The sequence below is a fragment of the Stenella coeruleoalba genome, assembly GCF_951394435.1.
Source record: "Stenella coeruleoalba genome assembly, chromosome: 12".
NCBI classification, from domain to species: Eukaryota; Metazoa; Chordata; class Mammalia; order Artiodactyla; family Delphinidae; genus Stenella; species Stenella coeruleoalba.
The window spans coordinates 75,908,397-75,920,678 of NC_137158.1; the positions used below are offsets into that span (position 1 = coordinate 75,908,397).

Below are 12,282 nucleotides of genomic sequence, written 5' to 3' on the forward strand. Positions count from 1 at the left end.
GGTGAGATTATTTTAAATGGTTTCTATTATCATTACCACTTCTACTCAGCTACTCTGGAGTATCTGGTATCAAAACAACCTTAAAAAAAAAAAACCTTTAAATAAAAGGAATAAATGTATGTGGATCCGGGTCCCAGTCTGAAGTCTCCAGAGAGGTAAGGTGATCTAAAACTTTAGCTTCAGAGGGAGAAGATGGAAAAGGAAGAAAGACAGCAGGGCAGGTAGCATGAACCTGATGAGGGGCACTGAAGATGAATGGGAAATAAGATGCTTACATATTCTTAGTAAATGAAAACCCACATTTACCAATAAAGGCAAGTACACACCAAGTTACCCGAATGGGCCTCTGTTAATGACCTCAGCCTGAGCTTCCTTCAGTCTCTTGCTCTCAGGAAGGCCGGAAGCTGGGGGGAGTCCACTCGGTTCCCTAAATCCCTGCGTTCTGCAGGGCACCATTATTTCCACCAGTAGTTCCTGACCTTAGCTTTGTCCAATGCTCTCTCTCTCTCTCTCTTTTTTTTTTTTTTTTTTGCGGTACGCGGGCCTCTCACTGTTGTGGCCTCTCCCATTGCAGAGCACAGGCTCCGAACGCGCAGGCCCAGCGGCCATGGCTCATGGGCCCAGCTGCTCCGCGGCATGTGGGATCTTCCTGGACCGGGGCACGAACCCACATCCCCTGCATCAGCAGGCGGACTCTCAACCACTGCGCCACCAGGGAAGCCCCCCAATGCTCTCTTTTTATAACATGTTAAGTGCACCCTTTACCGTCATGAATTATGAGTGGTGCGAAAAACTTGCATATATGATACAAAGATGACATAATGCTTAAAGTTAATTTAGAACAAAATGAATAAAAAATCCCTAATCTTTTCCCTAGGGGGGAAAATTCTTTATTTCATAAGAGGATTTACCAGCAGATGCCTAAAAGTGACAAACTCTCCTATTCAAATAAGAACCAAAGGATAAATTTAAATCACAAATAAATTCTGAAACATCTTCTGTTAAGAGAGAAGGTACACCTGCATCTTTAAGGACCACAATACCTGGCCACAGCCCATCTTCCAATGGAGTTGCTTTCTTGTCTTACCTGAAGAAGAATATTGTTCCAGGATCACCTTCTTTTGCAGCATTTTCCATACCTATCACCAAAATATTTGCTGCATCTGTGATAAATGAGCAAAAAGCTATGTCACAAGGTGACACAAGATTTAAGTCACCTATAAACTTTTAACAAAGTATTTGTGATCATTGCTTCATATACCATGAAGTGCTCTACAACACACTGTCCATTTTTCTACTAAGGTTTCTAAAAGTATTTAATATATGAAAATGAAAAGACCATAAGAAATTACTTGAACAAAATATTCAACAACCTGTGACACTATTATTAGTGCTATTTAAAACTCATTCACGCCCATTTTGATTCAGTAATCGCTAGTCCAGTTGATAATTATTAAAGTCTTAGTATCAGTACAACTAAGGTTCAAGAATTTGGGGGGGTGGGGGAGGGATGGACTGGGAGTTTGGGGTTAGCAGATGCAAACTATTATATAGAGAATAGATAAACAACAAGGTCCTACTGTATAGCACAGGGACCTATACCCAATATCCTGTGATAAACCATATGGAAAAGAATATAAAAAAGAATGTATCTATATAAAGGAATGTATATGTATAACTGAATCACTTTGTTGTATAGCAGAAATTAACACACTGTAAATCAACTATAGTTCAATTAAAAAAAATAAAAAAGAATTAAACTTCTTTCTGTAAAAGTAATTTAAAATAAAATTTGAAGAGCCATTAATATATTCTCTTCCTTTAAATATCATTTTATTAATAATATAATTTTAATATTCTCAAACTACTCTTTCCACTGAATTTTAAATTATATTGTATAAAGTGTGGAAAATAGAAAACATACAGAAACAAAGATACAGTCCATTTCAAAACGTATCTGATTTCAAAGTTAATCATGAGAACTACCATGACAGTCACCTGTAACTATTTAAATGTTTTAACATTTTAAATATTAAATACATACATATACAAATATTCACCAGTAAGTAGTTACTTTGTATATTAGTTTAGTAGTATTTATTATAAGTATATAAATATTCTATAATGTAAATTATAAATAACATGTTAGTCTATCAATAAATATACTAATATTAATATGTAACGTAATTTCTTTTTTGAAACTAAATACATTTTAATAGAAAACAAAACACACAATAACCCTTTTCAGAAAACAGAAATATTTAATCCTTTTCCCACAAATTAGAAGCTGCTTTATCCTCAGAGCATAGTTTTCTATGCATGTGTTTGTATTTAAGATTTGTTTCACAGACTGTTCATTAAACTGCTACTGCAAAGCAGGAGGTGGGAGGGACGATCTCAGGAGAAAAAGACACTGGAAAAGCCGCACCTCGGAATCATATGGAAATTCAACATTTTCTAATTTTGATGTTTCACTTCCAATTATTTTCATTTCTTTACCACAATCTGTCCTTTTAGGGGAGAGAATTGTTGAATAGAAGTGCAGCCACAAAAAGAATCTTTCTTTCCCACCAACATAATTTCTTAACATAAAATCAGGATCCTCAAAGCTTCCGAGCTCCTAATAGAGGCTGGGGAATGGGGGATTCAGAAAAAGACCAACTCCTAAACTCCTTTTCTTTGGTGAAATCACACTTCCTTGAGTTCTACATCTATAGAGGGCAAGGCTCACCCATATAGCCAAGAACACCACAAATGAAGTGGGAAAGATCCAGGCCAGTGAGAATAGTACGAGAAGCCCCCAAGTGTGTGATGCACAGGGGCACCCTGCCGACAGCCTCCGGAATCAGCCAAGAACACCGCAGGGCAATTTTCCTTCTTAGAGGCCCTGGACATAGCTCTGTTTTTCTAAGTCAATTATGTTTGTTTTTTGCCACCAAATAGTACAAACAGTTGGTTCAGATCATCAAGGCTGAGAAAACACAATGACATTTCGATTGTTTCTTACAGGGTCGGTGACTCTTTTAAGAATTTTCTCTGGAGCAGAGAGGTTTTCAACCTACTATTTTCTGCTACTTTGAGGTAAATTCATGAATCTTCCATCAAAGTGTTCCAAGTCATTTTCTTTAACATAAAGCAGGTGATTTCTCAAGAAGCCTTCCTCACACTATCCTAAAATCTTCTCAGTTTAATTCTCTTTTAAAATATTCATTGAGCTTATCTTTTAACTAATTCTGTTAGTTTTAAAGTGTTGGACTGTACTGGTAAATTTTTCTTTAAAGGCTCTCCCCAACAGTTCTATCAATTTTACGGTTCTTCTTTAAAACTAAAATAACTTTTTAACGTGACAGAAATGAAGTGTCATGGCCTTTGATCATCCCAAGTAAGAGTGATCCTATAATTACAGCTGAATAAACCATATTGATTTTAATCTTCGAACTAAGTTCTCTGTGAATATGTTTTAAATTTCCTATCTTTGTATGTTGTTTGTATAAAGAGATTCAACGCCACTTTCATGATATAATCCTTCAAATAGAAAATGAGGGGCTTCCCTGGTAGCTCAGTGTTTAAGAACCCACATGCCAATGCAGGGGACACGGGTTTGAGCCCTGGTCCGGGAAGATCCCACATGCCGTGAGCAACGAAGTCCGTGAATCACAGCTACTGAGCCTGTGCTCTAGAGCCTGTGAGCCACAACTACTGAGCCCATGTGCCACAACTACTGAAGCCTGCGTGCCTAGAGCCCATGCTCCGCAACAAGAGAAGCCACAATGAGAAGCCCGTGCGCCACAAAGAAGAGTAGCCCCCACTTGCCGCAACTAGAGAAAGCCCGCACGCAGCAACGATGACCCAACACAGCCAAAAATAAAAATAAATTTATAAAAAAAAGAGAACATGAAACCTAAACAAATGCATATTTAAGACAGTTATCATAGGAAAATTATTTTCTAATACATTTTAACATACTTGGCCCCAGGTTCAAGAAGATGTACCTCTAGGCAAGCTTGTTACTTCAACATATCCATGGGAGGTCAGATCTTGAGAGAGACTTCCAAGATGGTATTCATCTGCGGTTGCAAACGCAGTACAGCGCATCAGGTCCTGTGCCAGAGAGAGGAGATGAGATGGGTTACCAAGAGGTGCCTGTGATGGTTGTCTCTTTACAGGGAGGATGGCGTGCTGCAAAGCTGGCACTCGAGAGTTTTCTCCAAACATTTCAACGGTTCAGACAAAGGATGTGAGAAGGATGCAGAGAAAGAAGTTACAAGGAGGCGGATTTCAGCTCAATCTATGCAAGAACTTTCTCTTAATAGTCAAAGAGATGGAATGGGCTGTCAGAACAGGGGGCCACACCTGCTGGTTGCGCTTCAAGCAGACTGATCAAAAAATAGAGAGGATTTAGGCACCATACAAGGCGCCTGGATGAGATGCTAGTTAAAGTCTGTCCAACCTTGAGTTTCCATGGTTCTTTTTCAGAGCAGCGTTATTATTTGAGGTCATTTGATAATTTGCCACTAGCCTTGTACAGGCAGAGATTACTCTGAATCTACTAAGGAATTACAGAAATTTTTACTCTAGTTAATTGTACTCTGGTTAAAAGTTCTGTGAATCTGAGAATGTGTCCAGGTTTGGTGAGTGCTTTGGATTTCTGCACTAGGAGTCTTACCCGTGTGTACATGCATACATTTATATTGTGTGTAGCTACACAGTATACATATGGTAAGCACATGGTACAGCACACAGTGTTTTTGTCAAACTGTAGGTCACAAGCCGTTAGTGAGTCCTGATATCAATTTAGTCGGCCCAAACCACCTTAAAAAAAAAATAAACTAGGGGCTTCCCTGGTGGCGCAGTGGTTGAGAGTCCGCCTGCCGATGCAGGGAGCACGGGTTCTTGTCCCGGTCCGGGAGGATCCCACGTGCGCGGAGCAGCTGGGCCCGTGAGCCACGGCCGCTGAGCCTGCACGTCCGGAGCCTGTGCTCCGCAACGGGAGAGGCCACAGCAGTCAGAGGCCTGCGTACCGCAAAAAAAAAAAAAAATAATAAAAATAAATAAACTAAACAGAATAAAACAGAAAATATTAGAGTACATAATTCATAGTAAGGGTAAATTTTATTTTATGACATTTTCTGTCACATATATGTCTATATAGGTATACCGGGTCACTACATATACACTGTAATGTAAAATAAATTTCTCACTATGGAATACGGTCAATGAAGTTCAAAAGCTATCGGCAGAGGTGTTAAGGGTTCAGGCACAGAATTAGATTCATTAAAAAAAATCAGAATAACAATAATGCCTACTTGATAGGGTTGTTGTGAAGTTTAAACAAGCTGATGAATGTCAACTGCTCAGAACCATGATTAGCACAAATGTTCAACATTTTTTAGATAACAGTTATTATTACGGCACATGCAGATATGTTTAAACCATCAAAATTTATGGGAGGCTAAAACGTTTATCAAGTAATTTACATCTGAATTTTCATTTGTCCGTAATTTTATATTTTAGTGTCTATTAATCAGAACGTTAGTGATTCTACTGTCTTTGATACACATGGTGCTTTGGCCCATATGTATCAAAAGAGGTATAAGAGTCACTAAATCAAAATTTATTCCTAGGATTTACTCAACTTGGCTCCTAAATTCTTTCCCTTTCTGCTACATTCCTAGTATGAAATTCAAGAAAAGTAGTACATAAATTTCTTCCTTCCTCCCACTTTTGTTACCTAACTCCTGGCTCTTTCTCAAGAGATGACCTAACTCTGCTTTGCTTTTTCTTCCATCTGTTACACAGTTCTAATGTGTGGTTTAAAAAGTAGCAGAGGAATAAACGGAGGATCTGAAAAACCTAAAATCCGTAAAATATCCACTCATAAGCAAAACATTCAATTGTCTAATTGATTTTAATTCAATTAGAGGAAAAATTAAAAGTCAGACAAGCAAGCTGAAATTGTCACTGAATGTGAGCTGAACGGATGCAGGACACTCCTGTTGCAGATATCTGATATGCTGATTCCCGTATTCATTATGAAGGTAAGAACACGTTAATTTACAAAAACATACGGATCCATACAGTCAAAGTAAAGCTGGTTACTGGAGTACAGGAATCAGTTATGTGCTTAAGGCTTAGAAGTGCCAGCACTAGTTGTTCTTTTAAGGCTCCGTGGAGTTAAAAAGAGCTGGCAGGGTATGAGATTAAGCTGCCTGAAAGAAAGGAATCCTGGAAAGAAGCATCAGGTAAGGCCATGGCAGGCAGGCTCTACCCTACAAGAGCTGACAAACTTACTCAAGTTTGCTAAGCAAAATCCCAGTGCATTAGGTTGCATGTCAGAGTGACTCTGGGGCTGCTAGAGCTGACATGCTTAGTCTAGGCTGGAGTGGGAAGAGAAGGCGGCACGAAGGAGAAGACAGGAGATAAGGAGAAGGTCGACAGCTAGTCCAGCGGAGGGTTTTCCCAGAACTGTACTAGAAACGGCATTGCCGACTGTTTCTAGAATCTTTGCCGAAAACTGGCAGCCCAGACAACTATCCAACTCAAGAGCTGACCCACATAGTGTTTTCAAGATTTTAACAAACTATCAACAATAAATGGCCATTTGGCACAAAATCCAGATTTCCACCATCTTTCGCTCCAGTGGAAGATCTAGCAGTAACTGACCAGGGTCACGGGAGGGGGGGGGGGGTGCGGGGGGGGGCGTGATGCAGTCCCTCCCACTCCCTGGCTCGTGCCTGCTTCACCATCATCTTTCTTACTGATCAGGTCCATCTGTGCTAAAAAAACTTACACTATTTTACCTTCTCAAAAATGGAACAAGTCGGGCTTCCCTGGTGGCGCAGCAGTTAAGAATCCACCTGTCAATGCAGGGGACACGGGTTCGAGCCCTCGTCCGGGAAGATCCCACATGCCGCGGAGCAACTAAGCCTGTGCGCCACAACTACTGAGCCTGCGCTCTAGAGCCCGCGAGCCACAACTACTGAGCCCACCTGCCACAGCTACTGAAGCCCGTGTGCCTAGAGCCCGTGCTCCGCAACAAGAGAAGCCACCGCAATGAGAAGCCCGCGCACCGCAACAAAGAGTAGCCCCTGCTTGCCACAACTAGAGAAAGCACAGCAGCGAAGACCCAACACAGCCAAAAATAAATAAATAAAATAAATTAAAAAAAAAAAAGGAACAAGTCAAAGCATTCAACCACTACTTCCATGAGAAAATATATGCTGAGCTCCAAAGAGTCAGGTTATAAATTTTTAAACACAATTTGTTTTTAACTTAGTCATTCCAAGGATCTTTGCAGATTTTCTGAAGATGGTCACCTTTCCTTCTCTCACCATCTCCTGTTTAGTTTGGCTCAGAGTCCTAGCCAATGTCTCACAGCTTATTTGGTTTAGCCTACGTTACATAACTTACATGGCTCGCCACACTACTTTCTGTATCCTCCTTAAACATCTGGGATGTGAGTCTCTGTTTAAGTTATGAATCTTCTGTGAATAGATGATTCACAAGGTTTTCCAATTTGACTTGTTAGAAATATCTTTTTTGGGTTTTATTTCCTTTGTTTTTCAATTTCAAGATTGCATTTAAATCCACTTGGTAAAGGGAAAGAGTGTGTGTCATCTTTGCATTTTTTCCCCCTATTATTTAAAGATGTTACTCTGCAAGAAGCTTTCATCTTCAGACATGTCTTTTTCTGGATTTTTATAATGAACCATTATTTTTTGAGCATTAAATATAAATATATACCAAATTTCAGGTTCTAGCATGGGGATCAACAACTTGTTCTTAAATAAATGTGCCAAACCAACCTAAAATAGTTATTGGATTTAAGACTTAAATTTAGGCCTTTCTATTTTAAAATGTTAAAAGAAAACCACCCAAACCCAAACAAAACAAAACCAAAGCCAAGAAAACCACCATGTTTCAGTATGTTTCATTTTTCTGGCCACAGAAAACATATTCCAGCAGATGGGGCTAGAAATTTATATATGATTCTTGTTCTGGAGCATCACATACTCTGACAGAATACTTTTCCTGAAAAAGACAGTTTATTTTTATTCGTGTTCTTTTACTAAAACAAGAAATTAGTGCATTACAATAATGTTGCTTCTATATTACTAAGGGGAAAAAATGCATGTTTTTCCTGTTATGTACAGATTATAGGCAAAAGTTAGAAAACACAGATGCATTTTACATTACTAGTATAAAGCTTTAGCTTTTAACCTTTCTGACTACAACCCATGGTGAGAAACCCTTTCACGTACACAGTACCTACACACACACAGACACCCACACCAATAACCGACACAAAAGCTTCACAGAACAATATTTACCTTTATCATGAGTAATGCATTGATACTTTCTATTCTGTTTCATCAAACACACCAAAAAAACCCCAAACCTATTAACAACCCACTGGTTAATTTTACTACACACTGTGGTGTGAGCCTGCAAACTACTGCTGGGCGTCCCAGCACCCTGCCCCCTCTGCAAGCCTCCACGCTGCTCAGAGGTTGGTCCTTACCCTCGGGCATCGTCCTCCTCAAAGACAGGCCAGGCCAACAAGCAGCACTGGCCCTGCCATGATAAGTGATGAGCCAACGGTGTGTGGGCTGAATATCTCAGTAGGTTATGATCTCTACAAATGGAATCAGGTGAAGACTTGATTCTAATATAGAGGGTGAGTGGCCTCACTCCGTCAATTCCAAGCGCATGCCATGTGGCAGAGGTAAGAGGGTGAGCTCAGGTGCACACGTGCGGAATGAGACAAAGGGTACCTCTTTCTGGTACAAAGTAGAGTCCTTTCCTGACTCAGTCCAGAGGGGAGGAAAGGGCTTTACCACCAAAGGGGACTCGCCAGCCCCATGATGCCCACATGGAAATGGAGGGGCCCTCTATTCGGGACAGATAAAAGCCAGTCTTCAACCCTGGGCATATATTACCTCGTTATACCTCAAGACTGTGTTCTCCTGTAAGATCATTAGAAAATAATGTTCCAAAAATCATACTCCCTCAGGTCACTTACAAAATGCCTTCAGAAATAGAAAAGATTGTCTATTATTTTCCTGTGCTTCCAGAGGAATGACGTACTGTTTCTCTTTTCACGGAATTCCAACTGAAGTCACAGCTATTACGTTACATAACATGTCCTATGTCAGGACCCAGGAAATAAATGACTCCTTAAGTTTGGTGATAGAAAAAGTTATTTCTTATAAGACATTCTTATGTTTTTCTTTTTTTCTTGTTAGACAACAAAAAATGTACAACCCAGGAGTATCCCTGCCTTTCTTTAATCATTGGGCTTTGCGGAACTAAATATTCAACTAGATTACTCGTATCAGATATCTGATAATATTTACTTCTCTGTTCGTATCAACTGCTTGCTCTATTTTAAATGTAATGCTTTTATTATCTCATTTGAAACTTATTAAATTTTGACAATCTACTTCAAATCCTTTCCTGGAAGCAGAAAGGAAAAAAGTCCTGAAGAAAAATAAAAAACGGAACCCAGGAACACTGCTTTCAAGTCTACAGACAGCCCAAAGCAATAATGCCTCTTCGACAGTTTACAACCGACAACTACAAGAACAGGTGCCATTTCTGACCTCACCAGCCTTTCATAAGAAGCTGGATTCTGCTCTGCGCTGCTCGATGTAACGCAAGGAAAAGGGACTTGGTCCTCCTCTTTTTTGGATCTGCTGTGAATTCAAGTTTTTACACTTACTTTCATCTCAGTCACTTAAATACTAAATTTCCCAGAGGATCACAACAATAAACAACATAATTAAACACTCAAGAGCTAGAAAGAAAGGGGTGAGAGCAGAATGCATCCAAAACTCCCATCCTTCATATCGTGGGTTCAAGGAAACCAAACAAGAATGTAAACAAAGCTAGAATCCAAAACAAAAGTCATTAACCAACTCCTAGCTTCACAACCTGAGGACAAGACGTGAAGGCCTGTACACCTTTTTAAAGGAAGTCAACCACGCAGTAAACAAAACCAAAAACAGGACAAGTTAAACGCTCTCAAGGTCTACTTCTCAGAATCGAGATTGTAAGATCGACAGTATAACCTGTTTTCTGATAGATTCAGAAGGCTTCATCAAGTGTTAAATATTTGACATTCCTACTTTTAATGTTGATGGCTGCAGACATCAAAGGTCCCTTTGCTTCTCTTCTATCCTTTCCTGTTTAATAAACATTTATTAAGTATAAGGCACAGTTTCAAGTAACATGCGAGATACACAGGTTACCAAAGGGCTTCATCCTGACCTTAAATATTTATCATTTAGTGGGCAAATGCGAACTGTAGTGGAGAACTTCCCATAAACCTCTTAACAGTGAATGAAAACAACCACTTCAACCTTCAAATGATAAAAAAAAAGCAAAAACCTTCACTCTGCTTTTTGGATTCCGCCTCGCCATGTCCTTTCACCACCCCCTCCCATGCAGTCACCATTGGCTAATGAATGTATACCTGTCTGCATACTTAATGGAACAAAAATTTTTTAAATTTAATACAGAATTTCTAGTTTGATTTTTTTTTAATGGGGGCTTTTTATAGCACTGTTCCTAGAATGGACTTACTACTGGTCTTTTCCAAAATTTCTTTAGGCCACTAATCCTTTCATAAACTACATTTTTGTATTTAATTGCCTGTATTTTGCCTTTATATGTACCACTAACTCCTAAAATTAAGATGTTGATTCCCTTTGGAGATGACAGGTTTTACTATTAGGCTTCAAAGATCCTGAAAGAAGTGCTGAGCTGATGGCTGGCTCTCCTACGTTGGTAGTAAGGCTGGGGTGGGATCCACAGGGGTTCAGAGTGATTATTAGGGAACAGAGGCGCCACCACCACAAGTGTTTTTACCTTGTTCACAGGCAGAACTGGAAGGTTGGTCCTGGATGGCTGCCTGGTCCTTGATGCTTTCAGTGGTCTCTTGATTTGCGGAAAGTCTTGTTTAGAAACAAGTGTTTCCGTTGACACAGATGAGGAATGTCTCTTCAGTATTTTTATAAACCACTTAAAGCCTAACAGATTTGGTCTGTGAATCACTTTCCTATGAGTACCAAGGGAGTTCCTGGTTGGAAGGTGCTCTTTTTCATCTTGGTAACGTGCGGTGTTTAATGGAGAGAGTACATTTGTATTTGATATTTTCCGGTTCATTTCCAGGACCTGGGACTTATTCAAACCAACAGCTGCTGTATCAGGAAAGAAGAAATTCACGTTCTGACTTCTTGTCAGGGTGTTGCATGTTGTGGTCTCAAATTCCTTAAGTGGTTTTAATGTTCGATGAACAAGTCTTTGGCACTGACACGCTTCTGATAAAATATAGTGAGAGCTGGCCAAGGACCTGAGAAGTCTGGCTGGCATTACCACATCTCAAGCTAAAAGAAAAAGAATTCAAAGTTCAAGTTTTTCAATAAAAAATGTTTAAAAAGTATATAGTGTTTTCCCAGGTAACAGGTATATTTCTGTAAAACAATTTGCAAAATAGATACATCTTAACTTAAGCCTAGTAAAAGAATGAGGTTAAAAAAATACATACAAGTATTTTCACCACCTCTCTTTTAGTCAACCTTTAGCCTTCTTTCTGGAAGGTTATAAGACTATAAAGCTATTGAGGGACTTCCCTGGCGGTCCAGTAGTTAATACTCTGCGCTCCCAATGCAGGGGGCAAGGGTTCGATCCCTGGTCTGGGAACTAAGATCCCACATGCCGCACGGCGTGGCCAAACCAAAAAAAAAAGTAGTTTATTTGTCCTTTAAACACATATCATTTTTTTAACACCTTAAAGCAACAGACAATTATTGGTGCCTATCAGAGGTGATGTTTGAATCGGGTTTCAAAAGGGCAGAGGGATCAGCAAGGCGAACACCGCAGGTAAACAGTATTGTTCACCTGACAAACAGGATGCAACTTCAGGGGAGCCAGGCGTGAGCTGCAGCAGCAGCTGAGGGCTGAACAGGAGCCTGTGGCTGCATCCTAAGCACTGGTCCTAAAGTTTCTATAGGAGAGGGAAGTCGGAGCTCTTCATGTGAGACTCACATGGTCAAAAGTACATTCAAGAAACATATCCTTGGTTAAAACTTAGAGGAGGAACTGAGAGACACTAAGACATTGCTTTCTGAGTACTTTGTACCCAGCAAGCGCTCTGCTTCACCTCACGACAATCCTGTGAGGTACTTCCCAGGGTAAACTGAGGCTTAGGGAGGCTGACTGCTTACAATCAGTGATGCAGAGACAGAAGGAAATCCCAGGCTTTTCCAGTTCTAGAGACAA

The 12,282-nt window shown here is 39.9% G+C and overlaps 1 protein-coding gene across 6 annotated transcripts in view; it reads right to left on the reverse strand.

The window, feature by feature from the left end:
- RMND1 (required for meiotic nuclear division 1 homolog) overlaps positions 1-12,282 on the reverse strand; it is a 39,130-nt gene that overhangs the window by 22,207 nt on the left and 4,641 nt on the right. For 5 of the 6 annotated variants that reach the window (XM_079939910.1, XM_079939913.1, XM_079939912.1 and 2 more), the window contains 3 exons: positions 10,870-11,387; positions 3,993-4,101; positions 1,088-1,163 (listed from right to left, as the gene is read on the reverse strand). In XM_079939910.1, the coding sequence (XP_079796036.1) occupies positions 1,088-1,163; positions 3,993-4,101; positions 10,870-11,373 (689 nt within the window). In that variant the 5' untranslated portion in view covers positions 11,374-11,387. The remainder of the gene's footprint in view (positions 1-1,087; positions 1,164-3,992; positions 4,102-10,869; positions 11,388-12,282) is intronic. The other variant, XM_079939914.1, reaches the window with a different exon arrangement.